The 18,024-nt window shown below is 43.8% G+C and overlaps 1 protein-coding gene across 1 annotated transcript; it reads right to left on the reverse strand.

Moving 5' to 3' along the window:
- Positions 1 to 2,583: 2,583 nt before the first annotated feature.
- LOC125372728 (rhodopsin-like) lies at positions 2,584 to 3,954 on the reverse strand. Its single transcript, XM_048383215.1, has 2 exons — positions 3,463 to 3,954; positions 2,584 to 2,643 (listed from the first exon to the last, which is right to left on the reverse strand). Exons 1-2 carry the CDS (start codon positions 3,952 to 3,954, stop codon positions 2,584 to 2,586), a joined length of 552 nt encoding a protein of 183 aa, XP_048239172.1.
- Between the last annotated feature and the right edge of the window lie 14,070 nt (positions 3,955 to 18,024).

The following is an 18,024-nucleotide window of genomic DNA, read 5'->3' on the forward strand; positions in this document are numbered from 1 at the left end:
GGACACAAGTGAACTTCCACGTGCATCAATATATCACCTGCTTGTGACCCAGTCACTTTGACCCTGACCAAATTGCAAAAAATATATATTTTTAGTATCTACATTACAGGTATATATTATATAAATATCTACCATGCAGGTATCTACACAATACGTAACATCTTAAAAAGAAGAGAGAAAAAGAAGATAAGAAATAACTTGTTTGGGCTAAAAAAAAGTGTTATTGTCTTTCTTTCTTTAATGTTTAACGCCGCACTCAACAATATTCAAGCTTTATGACCGCGGTCTGTAAATAATCGAGTCTGGACCAGACAATCCAGTGATTGACATCATGAGCATCGATCCACACAATTTGGATACGATGACATGCATAAACCAAGTCAGCAAGTCTGACCACCCTATCCCGTTAGGCGCCTCTTACGACAAGCAGAGTCGCCTTTTACGGCAAGTATGAGTTGCTGAAGATCTATTCTAACCCGGTTCTTCACGGGTCAAGTCTTTTTGAGTGCTTCGGGATTATCTGTCCAATCCCATATTTAATTTGTGTCTCATTTAATAAATTAGATTAACATGAATAAAATTTCTTGAATGTTGGTGATAATTCTGATGTTACCTTCAAGATTTGAATCAGTACGAATCAAATTTTTTTGGTTCTTTTTCTGTTTTTCGTATGCATAATCAAACCAGTGGTACAAACATAATTCATGCTTAGATAATCAAAATAGATTTGAGAATATATAATTTTCGTCGACAGACTTTCAAAAATCGATATTGTTAAAGTAAACATCAATTGCACCTTTAAGTGGGAAGGGATGGCATGAGAGAAAGATTTTAATACTTGGAACTGCAACTTATTTATCTGGTTTTCAATGTTATATTATAATCAAGAAAATAAACGCATGGGTGATATTGATGTACAGAATAAACAAATCAGCTTATACACAAACATAAATATGAGTGAGTGTGGTTTTACGCCGCTTTTAGCAATATGCAAGCAATATCACGGCGGGGTACACCAGAAATGGGCTTCACACATTGTACCCATGTCGGGAATCGAACCCGGGTCTTCGGCGTGACGAGCGAACGCTTTAACCACCAGGCTACCCGACCGCCCCACACATGAAGCATGTTCTGTTGGTCCCGAGTTAATCATTACATAGTGGAATCACCAAAGCGCAGCTTCTACCGAATGCATGACCTACCTCAACGTAACAATGCACGAGTGTGTGCGCGTTGTGCGTGTGTTGTGTGTGACCGTGTGTTTGTGAGTGTTTGTCTTCTTCTGTGTTGGTGTGTGTCTCTGTGTGTTTATGTGTGTGGTGTGCGAGAGTGTGTGACAGTGCGTGTGTCTGTGTATGTATGTTTGTGTGAGTGTTTGTGTGTGCGTGTCTCTGTGTTTGTTGTGTGTGTATGTTTGTGTGTGCGTGTCTGTGTGTTTGTTGTGTGTGTATGTTTGTGTGTGCGTGTCTCTGTGTTTGTTGTGTGTGTATGTTTGTGTGTGCGTGTCTGTGTGTTTGTTGTGTGTGTATGTTTGTGTGTCCGTGTGAAAGTGTGCGTATGTGCATGTTTGTGTTTGTGGGTGCGTGTGTGAGCGTGTGTGTGTCTATGTGAGCAAGTTTGTGTTTGTTTGTGTGTGTGTGTCTACCTGTGAGAGAGCCCGTGTGTATGTTTGTGTGTGTGTGTGTGTGACTACTGTGTTTTTTCAATATTTCATTGTTCACATTTGCCGCTATTGATATTCCAACAACTTGTATATTGTCCCCTATCACATGTCGTATAAAATCTCAAAACTTTGACCTTGGTGATAGCTATTGATCTTGACCTTAGAAAGAAGTGGTTACCTTATAGCTGCTACATACAACATATGTGTTCATAATCAAGTTATGACAGTTATCCTTCAGGGTTTTTCAATATCATTTAAGATTTCTATTATTTGTCAGGGCATGTTGTCATAGAAACGTTTTTGATAATGATCCACCATTCCCATGTTACTATATCATGTATATGTAATTGTGCAAACATTGATGAGTGAAAAGAAACACTTGGATGTATTTCTATTGCAGTTTGTCTAAGGTTGGGCCCTTTTTTCGTAGATTAACCTACGTAAGTTAACAGATACTTTTAATATTCGGAAGCTACGTTAAATATTCGCAAACAAACGTTTGATCAAAATTTGTTGATACTTCGTGTGATAACTATGGAGATTCTATGGAAGAAACAAAAGTATTTTCCGAATTTAAGATTGCATTTTGACTGGTTTGGCGTGTTATAATGCGTACAGATATCCACACGGTAAACATATTGCTTTAGAAACACATGCTACTTGGTAATTGATCATACAGGTATATTTAAAAAAAACAAATAAGCACATATAATATCTCTAGATTAATGTTTAGTATTGAAGGCTCGGTTAACCATTATCCCGTGATCCGGGTAAACGGAGTTCCAGTGGCAGTGAAGGTGACATTGCTACAACACTTCATCTCCATGAACACGACATCCACACAGTGTACCTAGCTCGAGCTCCACACACTGTATCTAGATTGAGCTGCATACATCAAGATGGAGTTACACACATTGAACCTAGATTGAGCTCCACACAGTGTACGTAGCTCGAACTCCACACACTGCATCTAGATTGAGCTGCATACAACAATACGGAGGATGTCAAAAATGCTCAACGGTAATTGTACAGGGCTGCCAATAAATTGATATGCTAAAATCAGAGACCATATAATCTATAATATGATCTCTGGCTAAAAGCGTCCTAAAATGGATCGGTCGGCATGCTGTATTTCGGTATGAAAACGTGCACCATCACGCCATTATTGCCCCAGGTATTATATGTGACGGAATAAGCCGATGTAACCCGAATGATAGGTTCCTCAAAGTGCCGGCTGAGAAGATCAGTGGGATCGAAGCGACGTCATCACTGTTCCGGAGTAGTCAGAGAGTCGATGTAAGGATGGCCAAGTTGGAAGCAGGAAGAGTTTGCGGCCGTCTGGCACGCGGAGCGTGGGCCACCCCCCGATCATAATTCCGTAACCACTGTTTGAAGAACGTTTTCAAGAACGCCATCCTGAACGGCCTGTAAGTGAGTGTATAGACAACGACATTGTAAAAACTGTTTGAGACTGCGCAGAAAAAGACTAAGTCGTACACTCCGTCCGGTATCAAGTGACCCCTGCCAAATATGGACATAGATTCCACAACAACAAACCCCACGTAATTGATGACGTAGAGCACAGTTAACAGTACTAATGTCGATGCGAGCTTTATTTGTTGGGTCAAATTAGGGGGCAGGGAATGTACGTGTCCTGCGTACATCTTCTTGTGAGCTTCCCACCACACGCGACCGTAACAAAAAATAATAACACCGAATCCGATTCCTACGGTAGAACATATCAGGTATATACTAAATGGAATGTTTGCTGTTAAATCGGGAACAACCGCATATCTGACGTCATAGTACTTGAAGCCATTTGTAAACGTGAAGACGACAGGAACGAGGGCAGCGTATAGCCACGTTAATACAAACACTCCTAGAAGGTTAGTGTCACTGAACAATCTGACGTAATGATACGGCTGGCATATCGCTACGTATCGATCAACAGCAGCTAAGGTTAGTCCGTACACGGCTTCGTCGAAGAAGGTGAGAACAAGCGCCCCCTCAACCTGGATGATTGACTCGTGGAAAGGGAAGTAACCGCTGAAGACGCATGGCAGAACAAACACTCCGACCAGGACACCAATGGCAAGGTCACATGCAGCAATGTTTACGATGATCCACCCGGCTGGTGAGCGAAGTGTCCGGTTCCTCCTGAACACGGTGATGGTGACGCAGTTTCCAAGAATGATCCCAAGGTCGAGGAAAAGAAGGCAAATTCCGAAGCGGATGTTGGGAATACTTTCTGACGATCTCAACGTGATGTTTGTTGTATTGTCGAGGTCCATCTTGCCTGAAAGAAAGATGCCGTGAAAGACAAAATCATAATGATTAACCAATCACCAAGGTTTATTTTCATATGCATGATATATAAAGCTTATTAGGCTAGTACTTTCCGAAAAGTAACTATCATATACATGTATACAGTAAATATCATATACATGTATATTGTAAATATATACATGTAAATAGTAAATATCATGTACATGTATATAGTAACTATCATATACATCATATAGTCAATATCATATACACGTATACAGTAAATATCATATACAATCTTCAAAAAAGAAGAAGAAACGCACAGGTAGTGGGTTGTTCATTGAACCTGACTGCACAAAAAATCCTGGTTTGAGGAGGATATCGGAACAGACTGTCAGGAACCATCTTCGCGAGACTGGAATCCGACCCAGAAGACCAGTTATCGTCCCTGTTTTGCAGATCCATCGACAGCGACGCTTGCGTTGGTGCCATACCTCACAACCTTGGAATTTTAGAAACTGGAGACGAGTGTGGTTTAGCGATGAATCACGATTTCTTCTTCAACGGGGAGATGGAAGAAAACGTGTTTATCGTCCATATCCTACACCACGAGATATGACTTGTTTGTGCTTCAGGGAAATTTTACAGCAAATCGCTACATGAATTACATTCTTCAACAACACCTTCTTTCAATCATTGACCGTCACAGGGAGCGGTTCCAACAGCACAACGCTCCATCGCACACAGCTCGTGTGACGGTAGACTACCTTCATAATGCCAGCATCACCGTCTTGCCCTGGCCGCCGAGATCTCCAGATCTCAACCCAATCGAACACCTCTGGGATGAATTCGTGTACGCCAACGTCTTAAATATATCGATTTTATTCGGTACAATAAATTTACTAAAAATCTACCTGTGCGTTTCTTTTTCTTTGAAGCGTGTAATTCATCCGCTTAAATTATGGTGAAGAAGAAATCGTGATTCATCGCTAAACCACACTCATCTCCAGTTTCTCAAATTCCAAGGCTACAAATTATTGTCAAATTATTGGCTTATGCTTGCCTTTTTATAGCCACTACCACGAGTTACGAATGTCATAATTTGCACATGCATTTTGCTTTACTGTTATCCTCCATGAAATTTTTGAACAAATGTGAAAACAATGCCGTTTAAAACATTGCAAATCGACAATGGCTACGTTTTGACGCACCGTTTGGTTCGGACACCAATAGATCAGACACAGTTGGTTCGGACACCGGACACAGATGGTTCGGACACCCATAGACCAGACATAGATCGTTCGGACACCTATAGACCTGACACAGATGGTTCGGACACCAATAGACCAGACACAGTTGGTTCGGACACCCATAGACCTGACACAGATCGTTCGGACACCAATAGACCAGACACACAATTGGTTCGGACACCAATAGACCTGACACAGTTGGTTCGGACACCAATAGACCAGACACAGTTGGTTCGGACACCCATAGACCTGACACAGATCGTTCGGACACCAATAGACCAGACACACAATTGGTTCGGACACCAATAGACCTGACACAGTTGGTTCGGACACCAATAGACCAGACACAGTTGGTTCGGACACCCATAGACCTGACACAGATCGTTCGGACACCAATAGACCAGACACACAATTGGTTCGGACACCAATAGACCAGACACAGTTGGTTCGGACACCCATAGACCTGACACAGTTGGTTCGGACACCAATAGACCAGACACACTTAGTTCTGACACCAATAGACCAGACACACAGATGGTTCGGACACCCATAGACCGGACACAGTTGGTTCGGACACCCATAGACCTGACACAGATGGTTCGGACACCAATAGACCTGACACAGATGGTTCGGACACCAATAGACCTGACACAGATGGTTCGGACACCCATAGACCTGGCACAGTTGGTTCGGACACCCATAGACCTGACACAGTTGGTTCGGACACCAATAGACAAGACACAGTTGGTTCGGACACCCATAGACCTGACACAGATGGTTCGGACACCAATAGACCTGACACAGATGGTTCGGACACCAATAGACCTGACACAGATGGTTCGGACACCAATAGACCTGACACAGATGGTTCGGACACCCATAGACCTGGCACAGTTGGTTCGGACACCCATAGACCTGACACAGTTGGTTCGGACACCAATAGACAAGACACAGTTGGTTCGGACACCCATAGACCTGACACAGTTGGTTCGGACACCAATAGACCTGACACAGATGGTTCGGACACCCATAGACCTGGCACAGTTGGTTCGGACACCCATAGACCTGACACAGATGGTTCGGACACCCATAGACCAGACACAGTTGGTTCGGACACCAGTAGACCAGACACAGTTGGTTCGGACACCCATAGACCTGACACAGTTGGTTCGGACACCAATAGACCTGACACAGTTGGTTCGGACACCCATAGACCTGACACACTTAGTTCTGACACCAATAGACAAGACACAGTTGGTTCGGACACCCATAGACCTGACACAGTTAGTTCGGACACCAATAGACCTGACACAGATGGTTCGGACACCCATAGACCAGACACAGATGGTTCGGACACCAATAGACCTGACACAGATGGTTCGGACACCAATAGACCAGACACAGTTGGTTCGGACACCCATAGACCAGACACAGATGGTTCGGACACCCATAGACCAGACACAGATGGTTCGGACACCAATAGACCAGACACAGATGGTTCGGACACCCATAGACCAGACACAGATGGTTCGGACACCAATAGACCAGACACAGATGGTTCGGACACCCATAGACCAGACACAGATCGTTCTGACACCAATATACCAGACACAGATGGTTCGGACACCCATAGACCTGACACAGATCGTTCGGACACCAATAGACCAGACACAGATCGTTCGGACACCAATAGACCAGACACAGATGGTTCGGACACCCATAGACCAGACACAGATCGTTCTGACACCAATATACCAGACACAGATCGTTCTGACACCCATAGACCTGACACAAATCGTTCGGACACCAATAGACCTGACACAGATCGTTCGGACACCCAAAAATCTGACATAGATCGTTCGGACACCAATAGACCAGACACAGATCGTCCGGACACCCATAGACCAGACACAGATCGTTCGGACACCCATAGACCTGACATAGATCGTTCTGACACCAATATACCAGACACAGATGGTTCGGACACCCATAGACCAGACACAGATCGTCCGGACACCCATAGACCAGACACAGATCGTTCGGACACCCATAGACCTGACATAGATCGTTCTGACACCAATATACCAGACACAGATGGTTCGGACACCCATAGACCTGACACAGATCGTTCGGACACCAATAGACCAGACACAGATGGTTCGGACACCCATAGACCTGACACAGATCGTTCGGACACCAATAGACCAGACACAGATCGTTCGGACACCCAAAAATCTGACATAGATCGTTCGGACACCAATAGACCAGACACAGATGGTTCGGACACCCATAGACCAGACACAGATCGTTCGGACACCAATAGACCAGACACAGATCGTTCGGACACCCAAAAATCTGACATAGATCGTTCGGACACCAATAGACCAGACACAGATGGTTCGGACACCCATAGACCAGACACAGATCGTTCGGACACCAATAGACCAGACACAGATCGTTCGGACACCAATAGACCAGACACAGATCGTTCGGACACCAATAGACCAGACACAGTTGGTTCGGACACCAATAGACCAGACACAGATGGTTCGGACACCCATAGACCTGACATAGATCGTTCTGACACCAATATACCAGACACAGATGGTTCGGACACCCATAGACCTGACACAGATCGTTCGGACACCAATACACCAGACACAGTTGGTTCGGACACTAATAGACCAGACACAGATGGTTCGGACACCCATGGACAAGACACAGATGGTTCGGACACCCATAGGCCAGACACAGATGGTTCGGACACCCATAGGCCAGACACAGATGGTTCGGACACCAATAGACCAGACACAGTTGACTCGGACACTAATAGACCAGACACAGTTGGTTCGGACACTAATAGACCAGACACAGATGGTTCGGACACCCATGGACAAGACACAGATGGTTCGGACACCCATAGGCCAGACACAGATGGTTCGAACACCCATAGACCAGACACAGTTGGTTCGGACACCCATAGGCCAGACACGGTTCGGACAACGACGGAGCAGAAACTCTTAATTATACAAGGTTATTTGCAAAGACATGCAATGCCCAAGCTATATTTACAAAGACATGCAATGCCCAAGCTATATTCACAAAGACATGCAATGCACAAGGTACGTTTACAACTTCCTTAATGCCCCCCTCCATTGTGTGATGGAGAGAGCGTCTGGAGAGCGCTTTGAGGGCGTCTGGGGAACGTCATATAAAAATACCTTAAAATATGGTACATGCTGTTACCCTGCCTGACGTTCGGGTTTAAGGGGATAATAATAAAAGCGTCAAAAATCATTTCCATAATCATAAGAAATCTCCACTAAAAGTTTGTTGTACGATTCCCACAATATCATAAGCCTGTGTTTATGAATCACTATAAAATAGTGATGATAGCAGGTGATACGAAAAGGACTAATGGATCGTGCCCCACCGGTGGCACCCGTTACAAACACATGCAAAGGCATGTCAACTGTTCACCTGAAACAAAAACACGGGAACGTATGGTACAAGTCCAAATGGGGAATTGCATCGGATATCATTTTTGTCACTGACGTATCAAATTTGGAAATGTCTTGCACATGTCTACAATCTCACTTTTTGAAAGTTTAACGGAGCCTGTGACAACCTGTGAGCTCAAACTATGACCAGTTTTCTCTCAAACTATGACCAGTTTTCTCTCAAACTATCACCAGTTTTCTCTCAAACTATGACCAGTTTTCCCTCAAACTATCACCAGTTTTCTCTCAAACTATCACCAGTTTTCTCTTAAACTATCACCAGTTTTCTCTCAAACTATGACCAGTTTTCCCTCAAACTATGACCAGTTTTCTCTCAAACTATGACCAGTTTTCCCTCAAACTATGACCAGTTTTCCCTCAAACTATGACCAGTTTTCTCTCAAACTATGACCAGTTTTCCCTCAAACTATGACTAGTTTTCTCTCAAACTATGACCAGTTTTCTCTCAAACTATGACTAGTTTTCTCTCAAACAGAAGCATGATGGCGGTTATGTGTATAAGACAAATTGGTAGATTCCAGTGAAAAATCGGCTGAACACCTTTTCTCGAGTACCCGTAAAACCCACGCGTGGGAATAGTATAAAATGCAATGGATCGTTGCCAAAACATCCCAATAATGAAATTATGTGCCACTTTTTACTGTACAACACGAGAGAGACGCTTGTAGGAGTGAGTGAGTATGGTTTTACGCCGCTTTTAGCAATATCCCAGCAATATCAGGGCGGAGTACACCAGAAATGGGCTTCACACATTGTACCCATATCGGGAATCGAACCCGGGTCTTCGGCGTGACGAGCGAACGCTTTAACCACTAGGCTACCCGACCGCCCCGACGCTTGTTGGAAACATGATATCCAGTTACGGTTCGCCGAAAGGACATCAAAAGCATGTTCACGAATTATTGATAATGTGTATCACACCAAATTTAAGGTCAAATTCACTTATCATTTAGATCAAAGGAGCACTGTTGATGGTTGGTTACGGGGGCGTGTTGCAGAACGTGGACTTGGCAGCACATGATGTAATTGCACCACTGCCAAGACTCGGCATTCTGCTACCAACCTGATGGTCATATAATCCTATCATCATAGGTGCCGTCTCTATTGTTGATAATAACAACCCTAATCCGTGTTAGTTTGGGTCTTCAGTAATCCATGCTTGCCGTAAAAGGCGACTATGCTTGGCGTAAGAGGCGACTAACGGGATCGGGTGGTCAGGCGCGCTGACTTGGTTGATGCATGTCAGCGTATCCCATTTGGGTACATCGATGCTCATGATGTCAATCACTGGCTTGTCTGGCCCGGTCTCATTTATTTACAGACCTCTGTAATATAGCTGGAATATTGCTACGTGTGGTGTTTAACAACAAACAAACAATAACAACCTTCATCAGCAATCTCATTAAAATCAGATCTTAGTTTTCGCTACCGCTAAACAAAGATCTGAGGACATCCCATTACGGGTCACGTCAGAACGACCTTTCGCGAATTTTGACCGACCAATGAAATGACTGACAAGAAATCGACATAAGCCAATCAGAAGGCAGCTTTCTCGAGCTTTACGACACTAGTTTCAAACTGGCGACTTCGCTCCGAAACATTTTGATGTATTCTCGATTAAATTTTGTAAAACTGTTATAAAGAACATTCTGGAAGGGCTTACAGATGGCCTAGATTGCATGGATATAATCATAAAAGCCGTAACTAAATATTTCGTGGTTGCATGATTAGAAAACACATTCCGACGGTCACTTTCATGATCTTGTAAGCGACGCTCTGATTGGTTGGATGAAAGGTCGTTCTGACATGATCTTTGTTTAGCGATAGCGAGAACTAAGATCATATTCTAATGAGATTGCCTTCATCAGTTACTGAAGAACTGACTTACAGCGGAGCTCCTTATACCGGGAGGGTAACGAAGGTGTCAAGCACTGGGGCGGAGTTTGGACTATAAACAACCAAGGATGGTCACTCTCAATCAACGTTACTACCACAACTCGACATTGTACGAGCGCCTCAGTCAAATTGCTGCCACTTATTATCATCAGAATTACAATATTTACAAGTTACAAGTAACACTGCCACATAACAATAGATGTAGTTCATCTCTATCTTAGGTTCAGAACAAAAAAATGAAAGCAAATGTCATCTCAAGTTTACTGAGAAAAACAGTAGTCTCAGGCGCCGCAGTTCGCTGTGCAGAGTTGCGTCCCCTGGGCATGCCAGAACCCTATGATCGTGGGTTTGAAACCCGGTTTTCCTCCATTATGTTTCTAGGTTTGACAGCATCATATCCGTGTATTTGTGTTTCACCAAAGTGGTAAACGTCTAAGACCTGCATCACTCCCGGTTACCTCCTACATCAAGCTGGCGCGTCGTGATACGTGGAAAACTGTTAAAATCCTGTTAATCAAAGCTCATTCACCCTTTCAATCATTCTGTTGCAAAGAAATGGTAAAACAATTCAATTTAGTCAAACAATGTGTGACCTTGGACATTGCCACGTCGTACTATAAAGAACAATAAACAATCCATGAAACAATAACCCTTATGAAACCCCAGCAGTGCCGCTGTGACAGAAACTGCTACTTAGCTGTGAGTTCGAATCCCAGATTCGGCCAGATTATGATCCGTGGTCTGTCTGCACCATATTCGTAGTAATGTGATTCCCCACAGTGGAAAGAGCACGGCGTCTCCTCCCACCGCTAAACTCAAGCACTCACCTCTGTAACCTTATTTGCTTACTGTTCTGTCAACGCCGTCTTCAACTCCCGAAGCAACAACTTCCAACATCCAACTTCCAACATCGTCGACGATCTGTGGCGATGTTGAAGCATGGAGTCTAATAAACCCAATTGTACAAACTCCCGATCTGAGCACCAAATGCATGGCTGTCCCAGTATTGATTTTACCTTCCTGATTTTACCTGAGTGCTATACGAATTCAGACATAGATCAAGGTGAGAATTAAACAATGACATCGCGTGTTGACAAATGGATATTAGTAATGAACCAGATTAAGAAGGCACGAGGATGCTGCGCTGACATCCCATACCTCCATCTTCTACATCTCCATCACAAGAATATGATAAACACCAGAATAAGATGGGGTTAAAATAGTCGTGGAGCTATGTATGTCGTAACTTCCAAACTATAGGAAGGGGTTAAAATAGTCGTGGAGCTATGTATGTCGTAACTTCCAAACTATAGGAAGGGGTTGCAATAGTCGTGGAGCTATGTATGTCGTAACTTCCAAACTATAGGAAGGGGTTGCAATAGTCGTCGAGCTATGTATGTCGTACTTCCAAACTATAGGAAGGGGTTAAAATAGTCGTGGGGCTATGTATGTCGTAACTTCCAAACTATAGGAAGGGGTTGCAATAGTCGTGGAGCTATGTATGTCGTAACTTCCAAACTATAGGAAGGGGTTGCAATAGTCGTGGGGCTATGTATGTCGTAACTTCCAAACTATAGGAAGGGGTTGCAAAAGTCGTGGAGCTATGTATGTCGTAACTTCCAAACTATAGGAAGGGGTTGCAATAGTCGTGGAGCTATGTATGTCGTTACTTCCAAACTATAGGAAGGGGTTAAAATAGTCGTGGGGCTATGTATGTCGTAACTTCCAAACTATAGGAAGGGGTTGCAATAGTCGTGGAGCTATGTATGTCGTACCTTCCAAACTATAGGAAGGGGTTGCAATAGTCGAGGAGCTATGTATGTCGGATGCAATTCCCTATTTGTTCCCGTAAACCATTGACTTGCCTTTGCATGTGTTTGTGACGGGTGCCACTGGTGAGGCAGAATACGTCACCTTTTCTCGAACACCTGGCATCATCACTATTTGATAATGATTCATAAACTCATGCTTTGGTTATAGTCGGAATCGTATAATGGATTCTGCTTTTAGTGAGTGATTGTGAGTGAGTGAGTTGGGTTTAACGCGCTTTTAACAGTATTCCATTCTTCTTTTAGTTGAGATTTCTTATGATTAATATGGAAATGGCTCAACTGTTGTATAGCTACACTGGTCAGGCACGGAACACATCCTTAGATAACTTCCCGACACAAACTTCCTGCTTAATGACGTACCTGCAACCTATTTTCTTTGTCCTGAAATGACGATAAACAATCTCTCAGATCGGTTAGGGTGAATGCGATCTATTCAGTGCTACTTGTGTCGAGTGGATTTAGACTCCTTTCCCTTCACCTGGAAACGGAGATTTTTTTGTTAACGTTCTCTTCGGTATTCACTGCAGGATGGTATATAACGAGGAACATGATCGTCTCGAGTGTCATGATAATTTATCTCCTTGTTTTAGGGGAAAGAATTTAAATATTCAGTTTTATACATTTTATATCATTAATAATTGCTTAATTTCATCAGTGACAACGCCCTGCTAATGATAGGACAATGTTTGTTTGTTTGTTTAACACCGCACAGAGGTGAGGTGAAATGTAGTTTATATAGCGACGTGCATGCACGTGTGTGTATGTGTGTCTGGGGCTGGTTGTATTTGTCCGGACCAATTTCAGTTTTATAGTGCTAGCCCATTGAGATACCATGCCGCAGTTTAACATGAATACCCCACTCAGCGACAGTATACTGACTCCCAGCCGACCAGTCCTTGTTTAGCCCCTTAATGCCGAGCGCCAGACAGGGTAACAACAAGTGCCATCTTTTAACGTCTTTTGGTATGACGGAATATTACAACTTATGACGTTGATCCGTAAATAAGTCTTGACAATCTAGTGATTGATATAAGGAACAGCGTGATGAGCGAGGATGTTGAGTTCAAAGGAGAAGTACCTGTCTTCGCCAACCCTTCACATTCGTGACCAACTCGTGTTATTCCGGGACAAGCCGAATAGCGACTCGTGCCCCTCACATGGCCATTTTTGCGACCGGGTTCCGTCTTAGCGCAAACGGGCATACCTAAAACAATTGTCAACTCGTTGCGTAATGGTTCGCATATCTTTCCCCATATATAATTTATATTTCAGATGCAATTTAAAGTACATCGGGACATGCGAAATTATACAGTATGATTGAACACATTTAACTGTGCCTTGGGTATATTTTTAGATGCAAGCCATATAAAAATTAAAAAATATTTCTGAGGGATTCTTTGACGAAGAACTTGAAATCATACGCGCATTCTGATTGGTTTGTAGCATTTTCGCACATAACATTCATCGATAGGGGGACGAGTCTTCTTGAAGGTTACGGAAAGGGGCGCAGGGTGGTCGGGTAGCCTAGTGGTTAAAGCGTTCGTCGTCACGCCGAAGACCTTGGTTCGATTCCCGACATGGGTACAATGTGTGAAGCCCATTTCTGGTGTCTCCCGCCGTGATATTTCTTGAATATTGCTAAAAGCGGCATAAAATCACACTCACTCACTCTGCGCGCCACTCTGGAGTACTGCTCTGAACCAGATGGCGGGCGAGTGACAGAATATGATCCAGATATAAAGAGATCGCCGATATATGACCAGCCACACATTTACTCTCTCTCCGTACAGTACATTTTTTTGTGGTAAAAATTTGTTTCTTGATAACTCCACATCTCCACATCAAACTACAAACGGCATGCATGACATGCACGTGCAGCACATGGCGTCTTTAGTTCGCTTGGATAAGTTCGCTGATCTAATACTGATCTCCCATTGGACAAAGACTATAACAGCCTTTCCCGCACAGATGGAAGGTGAAAATATACAGACTCTGCTTTCTGTCATCACAAAATTTCTTTTCAGTTGTACAGGATTAACCGATTAAGATTTTCCACCTCTTTTGACAAATCATGAAACAGATCAAAGGACAGGTATTTTTACACCTGAAACAAAAATCACAATTAATCAGATAATTACAAGTATCTTTTTTGGATAAAACTTACTTCGAGTATTCCTTTCAAATTGACCTTATAAAAGAACACCCGTTAGAAGCTATATGGACGCTCGAGTTATGAGGTTAAATGTGTGGTAATTACAGCCTCTCACGTTATTGGTCATGGTAATTAAGGGATAATTACAGGGGATGGTGCCGCGCTGTGTCCCTGAGCCATCACAGGTAACCGAGGCGTGAACACCCCTCTTACTCTCTAATTATCCATTCAGCTTTTCTTGTCGATATATTTGTTTTAAGAGGTAATGAGGAAGTTCAATGCTTGGTTTGTATGAAAAGCTTAACTTTATTTGATGGTGCATGTTAAATGTTTGACAGCCTGAAGTTACACTTACGAAAGTGGCATTGATGAGCCAGTGTTCCTAGGGATCCATCTCCTGTGTGTGTGTGTGTGTGTGCGCGTGCGTGTGTGTGTGTGCCTGTGTGTGTGTGTCTATGTGTGTGTGTCTGTGTGTGTGCCTGTGTGTGTGCCTGTGTCTGTGCCTGTGCGTGTGTCTGTGTGTGCGTGCGTGTGCCTATGTGTGTGTGTCTATGTGTGTGTCTGTGTCTGTGCCTGTGCGTGTGTCTGTGTGCGCGTGCGTATGTGTGCGTGTGTGTGTCTCTGTGTGTGTGCTTGTGTGTGTCTGTGTGTGTGTCTATGTGTGTGTCTGTGTCTGTGCCTGTGCGTGTGTCTGTGTGCGCGTGCGTATGTGTGCGTGTGTGTGTCTCTGTGTGTGTGCTTGTGTGTGTCTGTGTGTGTGTCTATGTGTGTGTCTGTGTGTGTGCGTGTGTGTGTGTGTGTGTGTGCGTGCGTGCGTGCGTGCGTGCGTGCGTGTGCGTGCGTGTGTGTGTGTCTGTGTGTGTGTCTATGTGTGTGTCTGTGTGTGTGTGTGTGTGCGTGCGTGTGCGTGTGCGTGTGCGTGTGTGTGTGTGTGTGTGTGTCTGTGTGTGTGTGTGTGTCTGTGCGTGAGGGCTGTTTCGGGTGTTTTGCTATATACATGACAATATTTTAATGGATAAAAACTTTTTATTCGTGACCCGCGAAGATCCGGGGTAGAATAGATCTTCAGCAATCCATGCTTGCCGTAAAACGCGACTATGCTTGTCGTAAAAGGCGACAAACCCGATCAGGTGGTCAGGCTCGTTGACTTGGTTGATGCATGTCATCGATCCCACATTGCGAGGATCGATGCTCATGATATCATTCGCTGTATTGTCTGGTCTAGACTCGATTATTTACAGACCGCCGTCATATAACTGGAATATTGCTGAGTGCGGCGTTAAACATCAAACCAACCAACCCTTTATCAGGTGAATACTGATGAATATATATGCTGTTTGCACAAGGTAGGTTTAATCTACAAAGATAACAATATAATGACGAAGCCAATGAGAGTAACAGGAGAGAAGCCACTGAAGATGTGGTCACCATGGTAACACTAACAATAAGCCAATCAAGATGTCCATATGTGGTTGATGATCTGATTATAACACAGTGGAATACATGCTGGGTGGGTAGATACCTTGGTCCCTGTCAATCTATGGCTTCTTTCTCTAGATTTCATTGGTTCCTTGAAGTTTTCTCTGTTTCCAGCGACTGATGTTGGTATGGAGAATCTTGGTTTGTGGGCAGGTAATATGGTGGTCAGGAGTTTTGATGAGATGGCCAATAAGGGAAAATTTCATGTCAAATCTTTCAAAAGAGGTCTTGTGTTCTTTTATTCTGGTGGCTGTGGGGCGTGAAGTCTCTCTTTTTTCCTACTCGAAAAGTTTATACACGATTATATCAAAGATGATTTTGTCCCAATTCAACGACCGAGCTATCTGTGGCAGTATCACCTTGAATACAACATGCCCGTAGGATGTATTTGTTCAGAATCCCGGTGTCGGTTGGCGAGTGGCTGAGTGTCCTATATTCCAGCTACGTGCATGCTGCCTCTCAATAAAAGCGAGTGATACGTGAGGATGGTTTTACGCCGCTTTTAGCAATGTTCCAGCAATATCACGGTGGGGAGGCTTCATACATTGTACCCATGTGGGGAATCGACCCGGGCCTTCGGCGTGACGAGCGAACGCTTTAACCACTAGGCTACCCGACCGCCCAATGTATCTTCTAGGAGAGCACAGGGATGATATCAGTTGCTTATTATTGGCCGAGATAATGATAAGGCTCAGGTCATGAAATAATTTGAACTCACAGTCTTGCAATACTACACGATACACTGCCTGGGAAGATTCCTTCAGGTACTCAATATATGCTATTTCAGTATCCCATTATCTTCAGTGGACATGTCACAGACATTTAAACATAATCCACGTAATTCCCACCCAATATATACATACCATGGAGGTTATGAGAAAGTCAATAAAAGTTAAAAGGCCAGTGCTTGGTGTCTTTGGAGTCCAGCAGTCAAAGTACGCTGGTCACAAACACATCCTGCGACCACCCTGGAGATCTGAGGACACCACCCTAGTCTCACACAGCATCAGTAAACCCAGATCCTTTACTCCGATGCCTGTGTGAGTTGAGATCTGAGGACACCACCATAGTCTCTCACACAGCATCAGTAAACCCAGATCCTTTACTCCGATGTCTGTGTGAGTGGAGATCTGAGGACACCACCCTAGTCTCTCACACAGCATCAGTAAACCCAGATCCTTTACTCCGATGTCTGTGTGAGTGGAGATCTGAGGACACCACCATAGTCTCTCACACAGCATCAGTAAACCCAGATCCTTTACTCCGATGTCTGTGTGAGTGGAGATCTGAGGACACCACCCTAGTCTCTCTCGCAGCATCAGTAAACCCAGATCCTTTACTCCGATGTCTGTGTGAGTGGAGATCTGAGGACACCACCATAGTCTCTCACACAGCATCAGTAAACCCAGATCCTTTACTCCGATGTCTGTGTGAGTGGAGATCTGAGGACACCACCATAGTCTCTCACACAGCATCAGTAAACCCAGATCCTTTACTCCGATGTCTGTGTGAGTGGAGATCTGAGGACACCACCATAGTCTCTCACACAGCATCAGTAAACCCAGATCCTTTACTCCGATGTCTGTGTGAGTGGAGATCTGAGGACACCACCATAGTCTCTCACACAGCATCAGTAAACCTAGATCCTTATCCTTACTATATTATATATCTGTTATGGTAGAGGGTGTTACACTATCATTTCAATATTATATATCTGTTGTGGTGGAGGGTGTTTCACTGTCATTTCCATATTATATAAGTGTTATGGTGGAGGGTGTTACACTATCATTTCCATAATTTTATTATTTATCTGTTATGGTAGAGGATGTTATACTATCACTTCCATACTATATATCTGTAATGGTGGAGGGTGTTACGCCATCATCGAAAATTATATGAATGGATCACTGAAAATCAGAATTGACACCAGGTGCTTGCTAAAATGCTAAGCACTACCTGCCTTGAC

The sequence above is a fragment of the Haliotis rufescens genome, unplaced genomic scaffold (assembly GCF_023055435.1).
Source record: "Haliotis rufescens isolate VD_foot unplaced genomic scaffold, xgHalRufe1.0.p SCAF_46, whole genome shotgun sequence".
Taxonomy (NCBI): domain Eukaryota; kingdom Metazoa; phylum Mollusca; class Gastropoda; order Lepetellida; family Haliotidae; genus Haliotis; species Haliotis rufescens.